The following is a 13,205-nucleotide window of genomic DNA, read 5'->3' as shown; positions in this document are numbered from 1 at the left end:
TGATTCCATTACAGAGACTCATTTCAAAAGAAAAATTTTGCGCTTTCAACTCTCCCACAATCGCGCACAACAGAGTATCGTAATCTTAGTTGGATTAGGTAAACTAAATCTTAGTAAGAGTATGTAATTCCATCCCATGAATTCGGTTTTTCTTTCTATTTTATGTGATAAACCCTTGCAACAAACGTACCAATATCAAATACACGATACCTGATATGGAATAAAAATGTAAACAAAAATGCTTCAGAATTAAACAAAACTTTCGGCGGTACCGAAGATCCATGTGGAGAAACATGAACCAGCATCTTCTTTTTTGAGACTTTAAACTCCTTAAACACGCTTGTAAACATTCAGAAAAATGAAAACAGATTTTACTTTTGAGTTTCTCATAGTCTGCTACTTAAAATTGAAAATGTACCTAGCACTTTCGGTCATCACTGAGTGACGCCAAGCCACTTGGAGAAATTCTCAAACTCAGTATAATCACTATCTGAGATTATGGTTTGGTACCATGACTTCCCTGTAGCTTTAATGGCAGCAGCCTCCACCTGCATATGAAAAGAAATCTTTATCACCCACGAAGGAAACCACATTTACTCTACAGAAACAAAAAATACTATTCACATTAACAAGATCAACCCAAATTATTCTGCTATGTCTCCCAGGCTAAATAATTTTCTCATGCATTTACACTAAAACACTCAAAACCCACTTTGGGATGCACTTCCACTATCAAGGTCAAGGTTCTGAGTACCGCATTGAAATCAATCATCTACTTGATTTTAAAATAATGTTATGCTCACAACTAATGGAAACAAATTTTAGTTGTTGAAGCCAAGTTTCAAGATGACAAAATAAGATCAAGTACATAATTCAATTTTATACACAATACCATGTCAAAAAACATCAGACAGGGGATGTAAATCTCCTTAATGTATTCAGTGAACTATAAACCAACAAGGAAGGACAATTAGCTTGGAAAAAAAGGAGTCATAACAAGGCAAAACTAATATAAAAAACAACTAGCTTCTGAATAGATGAATTGACTGGTAAAAATGAGCCAATTGGCCAAAATGGAACTGTTTTACACCTATTACAAGTCAACTATTATCAATAAAAATTATAACCCTTGGATCATGCTGTTCAATTATATATGAATTTATAGTCACTTATGCACTGATTATGAGGGAAAAAATGAAAATTAAAAGGAAAAGTTCAAAATGAGATTCTTTTTCTTTTTTAAGTTACACCAAGATTCATCTCGCTGGGTGGCATCGAACCGAGCCAGTTCGTGAGCGGCTTGAGCTTGGCTCGGTGCGATTCAATTTATCTGGATCTCAAACAGGTAAGGCTTGTTTGAGTTAACAAGCCGACCTTCACCGAACCATGGTTCGATTCGAAAGCCGCGAGCCGGCTCGTTAACTTAACGAGAGCTTGGGACTGTGACCGGGAGCTGGGAGCGGGAGTGGTCTTCTCCGATTTCTTCCTCCCCTCATCTGTCATCGCCGATCCTTATCACCGTCAAACCCCTACCGTCCGCTGTAGTGGCTGCCTACGTCGCCGTCAACAGCTGCTCATCGGCCGCCTTCGTCGCAGACTCCCTTACCCGGCATCGTCTCAGTAGCCGCTACCTTCGCCGCTGCTTCCGTCGCAGTCGTCAGCCCCGACAACAGCTCCTTATCGGCGCCACTAGACCCCCCTGCCCCTCGCGTTGTCTCGAAGGAAAACCAGAGACCTAAGTTAGGGGAGAAATAATTTTCCCCCCTGCACGCACGAAAACATCTTGCGATTTCGCACGTGCGATATCACAAGCACGAGAAAAAAAAAAAAAATTCTTGAACTCCGACTGTCTCTTCCTCATGGCTCTTGAAGAGACTCAAATTGTTTAAGGTACTCTCTTAATGCTAAATCCACTCAAATTTTTCAGTAGAATAGATTAGTAGCATTTTAAAACTGCTGCTCTATGAATCCATGCTCCGAAGAAAAAATGAAAATGGGCATACAATTAAGTCATCCAAAACCATTTTCTTAAACTTTTTCTCTATCAACATGATCTGGTTTTCCAGTCCTTGAATCAGAACGATCTGATTAAGTACAAATAAACAAGACTAGTGTTGCTTTTCAAATGAATGTTTTTGTGTTTGATTATTGAATAAAGTTTATGCATAATGATGCAGCTTTTATGAATAATTTTATATATAGTATAAAGATAATTTTATGCAGGGTTAATATACAAAGGTTATATCCAATTTTAATAGAGGTTATGCCCAATTTTATGTAAAATGTATGCAGAATTCTATATACAATTTATTTGACTTGTATTTTATGCAAAGTATTAAATGTAGGTTGGAGCTCGAACCCGAACTCGGTTAAAATTATTGGGTTCGAGCTCAATTACAATTTTAGGCTTGAGGCTAGGCTCGGCTCGAGTTCGAGTTCGAAATATTCAAATCAAACTCGGCTCGATGTCACCCCTACATCTCGCCATTCTAGTACTTTGAAATAAATATCCACAAACTCATTCGAAAAAGAAATAAATATCTAGGAAACTTCAGAGGGAGTCTAGTTTTCTGTCTGAGACTCCTCAGCCACTGAATTAAAGAATTGCCGGCCACTAATCAAGTTCTGGTGTAAATTACATGCTCAAATGGACAATACAGAGCCATCAATGCCAATTTAAACATTTAACCACTGCTATTCCTTGCCAAACTTGTGCCAGAAGGTACAACGTTTCCAAACAACATTGAAGGGTTAGCATTCCCAAGGTCACACAAGTTCTGGTGTAAATTACATGCTCAAATGGACAATACAGAGCCATCAATGCCAATTTAAACATTTAACCACTACTATTCCTTGCCAAACTGTTGCCAGAATGTACAACGTTTCCAAACAACATTGAAGGGTTAGCATTCCCAAGGTCACATACAAGAGATACAAAATGAAAGGAACTGCAACCTACTAGTGTAGCAAATAGAACACAGTAAAGATAATCCACAATTATCTAATGCTAAAGACACGCCCATATCAATTATTAAAGTAATCATACAATGAGAAAGAATATTCAGCAGAAAGATTAAGAACATCGATTTATGATTTAGTATACAGCAAACAGAAAACATATCATATGAAAATAACGACTTGAGGAGAGTTACGAAGGCATTGTGAGTATATATTATATCCATGCAAAGCGAGTTTGAATTTGAAGCATGAACAGCGGAGCCAAGACAACAAAGATCATAATACGACACATACCTTGGACAGATGTTTCCTTTTCTTGTCCAGCTTCTCCTTCTTGGCCTTAACTCTCTCAGCCTCAGCCAACAGAGCCATCCTCCTTGCCGTCTTCGCGTAAGGATTCAGCTTCAGAAGCACGTTCAGATTCTTCAGCGGGTTCTTCTTCAATACTTTCCTCTTAACATCCCTCTTGATCGGCCTAACCACAGACTGAACCTCGTCCGAATTAATGATCCTAGAAAGATCAGCATTGACCATCTTCGACCTAGGCAAAACATATCCCTTTTTCTTTTCTGATGGCTTCTCAAAAGACCCATAAATAGAATCTAATTTATCAAAAGCTGATTTGGTCCAAATGATGAACCTCCCCAGGTGACCGCCAGGCGCAAGCTTCAGAAGATTGAGCCGCTCAACGTTAGACCCGCCGGGATGTTACGGACGGCATTAACTATCTTAGACCCTCGGAGCCGTACACAATGAGAGGGCCTTTTCGCGAAATGTACTTGCGGTTCCTCATCTTACCTTTGCCAGGGCGGATGGAGAGGGAATTCTTGGACTTCTCAGCGTCAGGACAGGCACCGATCTGTTTCAAGATCTTAATCGCTGCAGAGGTCTTCTCAACAGCCTCTGCAGAGTCGGAGACGACAAGCGGTAGCTCAGGCACAGACTCGATACGATGTCCGCAAGCAAGCACGAGAGATGGAACTGCAGAAGCTGCAATGGCTGATACAACAGCAAACCGCTTCTGGCGAAGGTTAATCTTGCGGTGCCATCGCCTCCAGACCTTGGTGGGAGCAAACATCCGCCCCCCTCGACACATGTTACCAAAAGCAACCTGCCCAGCCCGGTGCGTCCCACCTCCGGGAACGCGAGGAATACGGGAAACTGCACGGCCGGTACCCCACGACTCGGCAGAGGTCTGATCGCCGGCGCGGCAGGAAACGGCATAAGGCTGGCGGCGATTCTTCGAAATGTTGGAATGGACGTAACGGACGATGTCAGGGCGGATGGAGGAGTGGTACGGAGTTAGATCCGTCAGTGGCCATGTTGCCTTCGAGCGCCTGGACCGTGACGAGGGGGCGTACGGCCGCGACGGCCATTGCAAGCTTCACTTACGGGTCCGCTCTAGACACGGGCAGGGAAGTTTTCATTAGGGTTTTCCAGGATACAGGTGAGTCACGTCTCGGTAACAAATGCGTGGGTCCCCTAGTGGGCTATGACAGTCCATGTCTCGCTTTGCATTTCCCCCATTTTAGGCATAACGGAAGAGAGTGAATTCAGAGAAAGTGAAGTGAGAAGGGTCGAGCTCTCAATTCACTTTCCCTCACTCAATTACATTGGGCTCGGGCTGTTAGGAAGAAAGGTCTGTCAAACGAGGGTTATGAGAAAAAAAAAATTTCTCCCGTTCACGTCGACCTTTAGCAATTTCAATCGCCCTCTGTGTGACCTGTCTCTGGCGCTCAACTCCCTTCCTCTCGCCATCCCCAGCACCGACGACCTTCAGCGACATCTCTCCCCTCTCTACAACCTCTCTAGCTCCTCCCTCGCTCGTGATCGTCGGTAATTTCAATCGCCCCCTCTGCGACCTCTCCCCGGCGCTTGACTCTCTTCCTCTCGCCGTCCCCCAGCACCGACAACCGTCGGCGACTTCTCTCCCCTCTCTACAACCTCTCCGACTCGATTCGGAAGACAGTATGGTAAAAATTGCTTCCTGTAAATCAACGGTTATTTTTTTAATTGTTTCTGAGTTTCATGTATTGAATTCCCTTTTTTATTTTTCGTTGTGGTCCTTATCAGTTTAGATCCTGTTCTTGTTGATTTTGATTTGTTACTGGTAGTGGACTAGTCTATTTGGGTTCCTAGGGGCTGTTGTTTTAGATTTTCTTCCCCATTTATGTGGATTTTAGATTTATGTGTTTTAACTGTTAAATTTTAGTTTTTCTTCCTTGACCTCCCCCACCCTCCAATCTATCCACGAACCTACAAGGTAATTTCTTTGTATTCGAACAAGAAATTGGCATATATGTGCTAGTTTTTTCAAATCTCTTTCTTATCTTGAGTCAATCCTTTCACCCTGTTCTATGTCTCTTTCAATTACTGATTGTTGCCATTGACAATTTTGGTAGTTATCTTCTAACTTATTGGGGGTTTAGAGATGGGTGGCAGGTTCAGATTCAACTATTTTCTGTGTATTCGTCATTATGGATTTTGTTCGTGGGAATGAGTGTGTTTTTTTGTGGGTGCTGAAGTAGGGGTTTGTTTTTAGGGTTTTAACATTGACCTGTTATTTTTTTTTTTCTCTTGACTGTTACTCCTTTGAGGGTTGTTGGGTACTTGGAAAAGGTCACTTGAAGTGTAAAATTCCTGAGAATCCATTTTTTTTTTCCAGAACTTCTCTCCGGTTTCATGTGTTATGACATAGTAGATGGCATTGTCCTTAATACCCTATTAGTTGTTTGATATGTGTTATTTTGATTGTTCCTCGGCCTCTTGTCTATTTATTTGATGTTTTTCAAGTGTTTTAATTATCAGGGCATCGGCATGGGTCTTGTAAAAATTTGTGCAATGTCTATGGATCAAATCAGAGGGTCCTTATTATTTATTTAGCATGAAAAACCAACATTTGAGTCATTCCTTCATTCATTTTTAGGTTATAGTTAGTTTCTTGAGATGAAATTGGTATCTCATCCTTTATTTTTTCTTTAAGAAACATGAAAGATCTTTAGAGATATATTGATGTCTATCTCACAAGACTTCAAAAATCTTTCTTACTTTACTGATGAAATTGTGTATCTGGTAAGGTAAGGAAAAGGTGGGGGGGGGTAATTTTTTTTTAAAGAACAACTTATTTTTTATTCATTGTCTACTTGTTATGAGTTTTAGATGGCTAGAAGGAGGAAAGGTAAAGACAGTATGGATTACACTACAAAGAAATCATAGGACACATGGACGTGCGACGAAGACAGCATAATGCTTGATTTGCTCATTGAGCAAGTCAATTTGGGTAACAAATTACCCAATGGAGTTTGGAAACATGAAGTTTTGTGCCCTAGAGTTGCTCAACACCAAAAATAAGAATGATATGTTTATCAAGATGAAACAAGTAGATCAGTATGACTGGTTGATGGCTAAATTCAATGCAATATAATAGACTTATACAGATGTTGACAGTTTTAACTTATATTTACGAGACACATTTGATATTGTATGAATGACGTTGATTATTGAGTATTTATGGTAAACAGTGAATGTGTATTATTGTTTGTGTTCAATACGTAAATGTTGAGAATGCTTTAATGGGCAGGTTGTGTTAACATATTCAGACATAAATAATTGAATGTGTTTGAACCATGTTTTAATTATTGAATGTCTAGTATTGCAGGTACCCATGGATAATCTACCAGATAAGGAGAAAATATGTATTTGTTTTGCAGCTTACACAGTTGTAGTTGTCCTTGTCAATTCATACTTAAAATATTGTAATACATATGGGTGGTCCATGATATTTAAAGAAAACATTAGAAAGATCGCCTATTAAATTTTGAAAACTGTATAGGATGAATCAAATTATTTTTCTCAAGTTAGCTGAAATCTTGAAAAGTGTATAGGATGAATCAAACTATTTTTCTCAAGTTGGCTGAAATCTTGAAAAGTAGAGGACTTTTATTTTATATAAGGACAATATCTGTGGAAGAACAGCTTGCATATTTTTGTATCATTGTTGGTCAACAACAATCTTACAGTGTCACCTCATAGATGTTTGAAAGATCAAATTAGATAATTATTAAATATTTTAACAAGGTGTTAAATGCTATTATCAAACTACAATCTGATAACATCAATCGACCTTCAAGACGTACTAATTCAAAGATCTTGAACAATGATATCTATTATCCATAGTTTAAGGTAAACATAAAGTTGTTTGATGAATAATTTTTAGTTACTATAAAAATATATATTTGTATTAATGATTTTTATTTGTTACGATGTTTGTGTAGTACACTATGTAGTATGATATTTGTATAATTATTTCATATTTAGATATTACAAAATTAAAATTTGATTACAATTTTAATAATATAAGAGTAAGTATTTGTTTAATTATTATATTTAATATATTTTATTTATTAACTAATATTAGTTTAATTTTCTGAAAATCAAATATATCAAAATAATTTATTTAATAAATAATCTATCTGCACTTTACACCACACTTTCCATTGTGCACACTAACACAAACAAGTACTTTACTGTTATGGTCTTGGGTTAAGTACCTATGCTTTGTGCTCCTGGCCAGTCTTTTGGGATGTATTGGCTAGGTGTTCAACATTTGGTATCAGAGCAGGCGCTATGTCCCGCATTCGAGTCCCCGCAGCGCAAATTATGGGGCCATCGTTCTGTGCGGGCCGTAGACACTACCCAGAGGATGGGTTGTGGCACCCAATGTATTGGCGACCATCGTTGCTTAGTCTTGAGCCGCCGTGGTCGTCGGCTCGGGTGGGCGGGGTGTACTGTTGTAGTCCTGGGTTAAGTACTTATGCCTTCTGCTCCTATCAGGTCGGTCTTTTAGGATATATTGGTTAGGTATTCAACATTTACACTGTACTTTACATTGTGTACACTAACACAAACACAAACAAGTATTTTACATTGCACTTTTCATTGCGCACACTAACACAAATAAGTACTTTACATTCCATCTTACTTTCCCTAGGGAAATTCCTTCACTTTCCATTCCACTTTCCCCCTGCACTTACATTGTGCACTAACCCCTCTCCTCCCCCCCCTAAATGTTTTCTGAATGTGGCCTCAGCCACCTATCTTGGGCTACAACAGGCCCATCCAAAAACTAATGCATTGCATGCCTGCAGCATATTAAACGAAAAGGAAAACTTACAAGCCCATTTGTAATTTAGATTAGAATAAATAAATGTCCGGATTGGTTAAATTACTGGCTCGGGTTAAAAAGGCCTGAGCCCAGCCAATCACCACTTGCCACCCCGAGCGAGCCAAACGGCGTTACGTGAGTCCTTTTCTGAAGCCGTACATTTTTCAAGTTGGTAGCCGACCGTGCAAGACGTATACGTGGATGCATTAACTTCACCGTCGACGAAACTTCTGGCGTTCTTCCAGTTTGTGAAATATACTATATAGCATCACCGAGTGGAGATTCGGTTCCCAGAAAGAATGATGGATCATCTAAGAACTCGATCTACTGTTGCTTACTGTATTCTTCTGTGTCTCTTCTTTATTGTTGTGAGTCTCAAGCTGAGTGATGTCATTGAAATTTCCGAAAGCTGGATCAGCTCCGAAAGGGTCGTCTCTGTTGACAATCATGGAGCAAAAGGAGATGGGATCAGCGATGATACCGAGGTAAATGTAGTGCGAGCTACTTGGCTACACTTTCCTTTATTTTTTGCATCGTTTCTTTCTTTTGTTTGACATTTGATTCTGCTTTCTCGTCTTTCACTTTGCTTGATCCGGAGAAATTCCATGTTGTGGGAGAAGTACCGTTGTTTCTGTCAAATTAAATTCATGTTTTGGTGCTTTTAAAGTTGATTCCTTTCAGATCGTTTCAGTTTCCATTTACAAGTCCTTGATCAAGTTGAGAGATCCTGTGTTCTCGTGTTTTTATTTTTGGGACGCATGTTGCTCTTATTCTGCAAAATAAAGGGCAGGAAGGAAATCTAGCTCCCTACGATGGAAGAAAAATGATTGCATGTCGGTCGACGGAGGTGCCTCCGAGGTTGGCCGTCAGGTCTTCCGTCATGATCACCAGCGCTGCATATTTGCTCCTCTTGGGTAACCTAGACACTAACAGCGATTCATCTAATAGGCATATGGTAGATGCCACACCATTGAATTTCATGATGAAGATCAAAACCAATAATTGAAATTTGAATAGTTTTCGTGATTTGATTGGAGCCATGTGGGAATCTTTTTTTTCAGGCCTTTAAAGATGCCTGGGAGGTTGTTTGCTCAATGTCTTCCCCACGGATATTTAAAGTCCCTCATGGGAAGAAATATTTGCTTGGGCCTATTGATTTTGGTGGCCCCTGTCTATCAAAGGTGACATTGATGGTACGTCTTTGCGTATTTTTCTGGACTCTTTTTACTCTTTAAAAAATGTAGTATTTTGTCTCATTTTCATGACACATTAGTAATGCTGTATTATTATTTTTTCCATTGATGTGCACTTGACAGATTTCTGGAACTATTATTGCACCCAAAGAACCCAAAGTCTGGCATGGGTTAAATCCGCTGAAATGGCTCTATTTTCATGGAGTGGATTACCTTGTTGTAAAGGGTGGTGGTGTCATCAACGGCATGGGAGAGAAATGGTGGGCACAATCATGCAAGGTTGATAAAAGAAATGTAAAACCCTCTTCCCCGTGTCTCTTTTTTCTTTTCTTTTTTTATCTCTTAAAAATGGAAACTGAGGGTACTTGGGAACTTATTTGGATGTATTGTTTCTTTGCAGCCTTGTCGACATGCTCCCACGGTTAGTCCTGGTTTACCCCTAATTGCTGGTCTTGCAGATTGTATTTTTGTTTAGCATGAACCTTCACATGTCAAGGTCCCAAATGCAGGCAATTACATTTCATAGGTGTAATCATCTGAAGATCAGAAATTTGATGATTCGTGATAGTCAACAAGATCATTTGGCATTTACTAGCTGTAATTGGGTCAAGGTATCTCACCTTGAAGTGATTGCACCTCATGATAGTCCAAATACAGATGGGATCCATATAAGCGAATCTACTTGGGTTGAAGTGAAGAACAGCATTGTTGGTACAGGTCTGTAAGCTTTGCTCTCATTTTCCTCCCTATAAATCATGTTGTGGACTTTGCTCTTTCAGCTGGGTGAACCTTTTCAACTCCTTATCTACATTGATAAGCTAAACGTGAAGCCTAACGATACTTAATGATCGTAAGATTAGCTTCAGCCCATGAATTGGATAGGACCTCTTGAATCGGACAGAATACCTCTGAGAGTTTTGCTGTGGATGTTTCAAAGTATTGTGTTTCGGATTCTTAGAATTTGTAACAAATTTGGGCATGGAGATGGAATCAACACTATCTGTGGGCTCCTACTCAGACCTACCTGTAGATACTGCATTAATGCATTAAAATGTGTTGCCTTGTGTCACCTGCTAGGCAACACTAAGACATTCTCTGAGTTATCTGGGAGCTCTTCTTTGGGACAATAGATATCTTCACTATGAAGACTAACAAATTTTAAAAATTGAATATATGCTGCTGAGGGCATCAGATTAAGATCTTGTAATTTAAAATTTCACATTTAATAGTACATCCAAAAATATACAAGTTAAAATTGATTGGATCCCATGTCTTTCTAGCAAAGATAGTAATGCCATCAATTGAACAAATTATTGATGTGATACCATGTCCTGACTCTCTATCTACATAGCACTTACTTATCATGAAATGCACTCAAAAACTCCACATTAAATATTATCTTGATTCATTCTCACTGTTCCAGGCGATGACTGCATCTCTATAGTAAGCAATTCTTCCAGAGTTCGGATCATAAATCTTATCTGTGGTCCTGGTCACGGAATTAGGTATCATTTTCCAAGCTCAATGTGCTGAGACTTTGATGTTTCTTAATGCTGAGGACAGTATTTTTTATCTCCTTTAGCATTGGAAGTTTGGGCAAGTATAATTCATCATCTCAAGTACATGATGTTCTCGTTGATGGAGCCTTCATTTCCAATACCGAAAATGGGTTAAGGATCAAGACATGGCAGGTAATCTTCGTTTCTTATTTAATTAATGATTCTTAAACTATTAAAAAATTGAACATGTCTTCAAATTCTACAAACTGCCCCTCTGTGACTGGATTTCCATATTTTTTCACGGGAGGATTGGCACATTCACTGTTTGCTGCAAAACTGAATTTGAATAGTTTTCATGGGATTTATTAGTTTTATGGATTGGCACATTGGTCGTTAGCCACAAAACATGATTTTATCCTGGACTCTGTTCGGTTTCGTGGAGTATTGGTTGGCATATGCTTTCATGTCATTAAAACTCTTTCTGGTTTTCTTTTTGTTAGGGAAGCAGTGGTTTTGTTAGAGATGTCAATTTTAAGAATGTGTGGATGAACAACGTCTCCAACCCAATAATAATTGATCAATATTATTGTGACTCATCTTTACCATGTCCTAACCAGGTACTGTGCAAACTGTGTTTTCTTGTTCTGTTACAAGCTATTGGGAAAACATATAAAAATAGAAAATATCCTTGGGACCCAATGACATAATCAAACCATTGAAAGAAATGTAGACCTAAAATGAATTTATCTGAGAACACATTTTTTTTCCAGTGGAGTGAGTTGAGTCCCATTGTTTAAGATTTATTGAATTATTTAACCTGACACGAGGTTTTACTATACCTTCATTAATTCAATCTACTGCTGTCTCTTCTAAGATCCATAGACGAACTTTTGAGCATCACATCATTTATGGAAAGTGGTAAAGCTCTGACTGGTTATCAAGTTGTTATTGAAGTTTTTTGTTGCCCTCATACAGACCTTATCAATCAAGGTAGAGAGAGTTACCTACAGAAGCATTCATGGGACTTCTGCAACACCAGCAGCAATAAAATTTGCTTGCAGTGATAGATTCCCTTGTGAAAAAATAATTTTAACTGATATCCAGCTATTCTATACAGAAGGGAATACAACCGCATATTGTTTGAATGCCTTTGGCTTCAGTTCTGGTCGAGTTCACCCTTTGCCTTGTTTTCCATATGATAACCACTACCTTAAACAGAATGTTCTTTCCCCAGTCGTTTCCACTGTATAATACCCAGGATGGCCCTTCCTTTGTAATTTGTCTTCATATAATCAGTTATTTAATTTCATTACTTTTGTGCACATCTTCTGGTGTGTTCTTTTAAAGATTTTCAGCGAGCCAAAGTGAAGAATCGAACCAATATGCGTGCGTGGTGGGAACAGTTTTGAGTTTCAAATTACAAATTCAACCACACAACTAGTAGACAGGGTATACTTTTGATCTGTTTGCACCTTTGGGAGGCAGAGAGTTCTTCAAAGCAAGAGTCTCAAATGTCAATCATGGAGTCCCTAAAAAAAAACAGAAGCCCTCGACGCGAGTACAGGACAGCTTAACTCTTGAGACCCATTATCCATTGGCAGACGGAAGGTTGAAACTAAAAATGCCAGATTTGAAGGTAAGGATTTTAGCACCTGGCAGAAAAATATTGACGATGCATACTCATAAACTTGGAATCAAATTCCGCAGACAGCTTCAGCAGGCTTCAGGTGGGAATGTCATCGATAATTTGTTCGATCTTCTCCGGGCCAATTCCCGCGATTGCTCCCGCAAACACTGATATCTTATCTACAGAACCAAGAGAGCTAACAGCGGAAAAAAAGTCCTTAAACAATATATTCTTAAAAAACTTTATCTAAAAATTTTAATATGGTTTTCCGGGTATTTTACCTCAAAAATTATATGATTTTTCGTAGTAAGAATTTTTAACCTAAAAAATTATATGATTTTCGTAGTAAGAATTTTCAATTAGAAAAATGTTTCCGATGTTTGAAATTAGAACACAGAAAGTAAGTGGAGAGAAAATAAAAGAAAATAAAAAAATAAAAAATAATTTTTTATATTCTCTTGTTCGGATGCTTGTGAAAAAATAGAAAAAAAAAATAAAAAAAATGTAGTTTTTCTTATTTGGATACACGAGAAAAACAAAGAAAAAAAATTAACAAATTTAAAAATTTTGATTATTAAATTTTTTTCTCCCCAAATTCAATCATGGTAATTTTTATTTTATTTTTAATTTTTTATTTATTTGTATTTTTTACTGGTTAATAATTTTTAATGGTCCAAGGATTTTCTAACTCCGATTCTAATGTTTTTGGGTTCAAACGTGGCTACCCCTAATTGGAGACCGTATGCGATTTATTTCTGGTTGCT

At 38.5% G+C, this 13,205-nt stretch overlaps 1 protein-coding gene and 1 pseudogene across 4 annotated transcripts; one reads left to right on the top strand and one right to left on the bottom strand.

Annotated features, from left to right (window-relative positions):
• Positions 1-236: 236 nt before the first annotated feature.
• Positions 237-4,334, bottom strand: LOC137946076 (large ribosomal subunit protein uL4z-like; annotated as a pseudogene).
• A 4,024-nt stretch (positions 4,335-8,358) lies between these two features.
• Positions 8,359-12,375, top strand: LOC137945759 (probable polygalacturonase At1g80170). Of its 4 annotated transcripts, none has more exons than XM_068791770.1 (9): positions 8,359-8,607; positions 9,184-9,315; positions 9,439-9,609; positions 9,716-9,736; positions 9,825-10,032; positions 10,739-10,820; positions 10,898-11,006; positions 11,315-11,431; positions 12,162-12,375. In XM_068791770.1, exons 1-9 carry the CDS (start codon positions 8,422-8,424, stop codon positions 12,180-12,182), a joined length of 1,047 nt encoding a protein of 348 aa, XP_068647871.1. In that variant the 5' UTR covers positions 8,359-8,421; the 3' UTR covers positions 12,183-12,375. The 4 variants fall into 4 exon arrangements, with proteins under 4 accessions (XP_068647871.1, XP_068647868.1, XP_068647870.1 ...); XM_068791767.1 differs by lacking the exon at positions 12,162-12,375 and adding an exon at positions 11,790-12,138; XM_068791768.1 differs by lacking the exons at positions 8,359-8,607; positions 12,162-12,375 and adding exons at positions 8,683-9,077; positions 11,790-12,138.
• The last annotated feature ends 830 nt before the right edge of the window (positions 12,376-13,205 follow it).

The sequence above is a fragment of the Aristolochia californica genome, unplaced genomic scaffold (genome assembly GCF_029961685.1).
Source record: "Aristolochia californica isolate CCGP_79_NKW_82.1479 unplaced genomic scaffold, dmAriCali1.0.hap1 SCAF_12, whole genome shotgun sequence".
Taxonomy (NCBI): Eukaryota; Viridiplantae; Streptophyta; class Magnoliopsida; order Piperales; family Aristolochiaceae; genus Aristolochia; species Aristolochia californica.
Note: the sequence above shows the minus strand (reverse complement) of the source record. Positions and strands in the feature narration are given on the sequence as shown.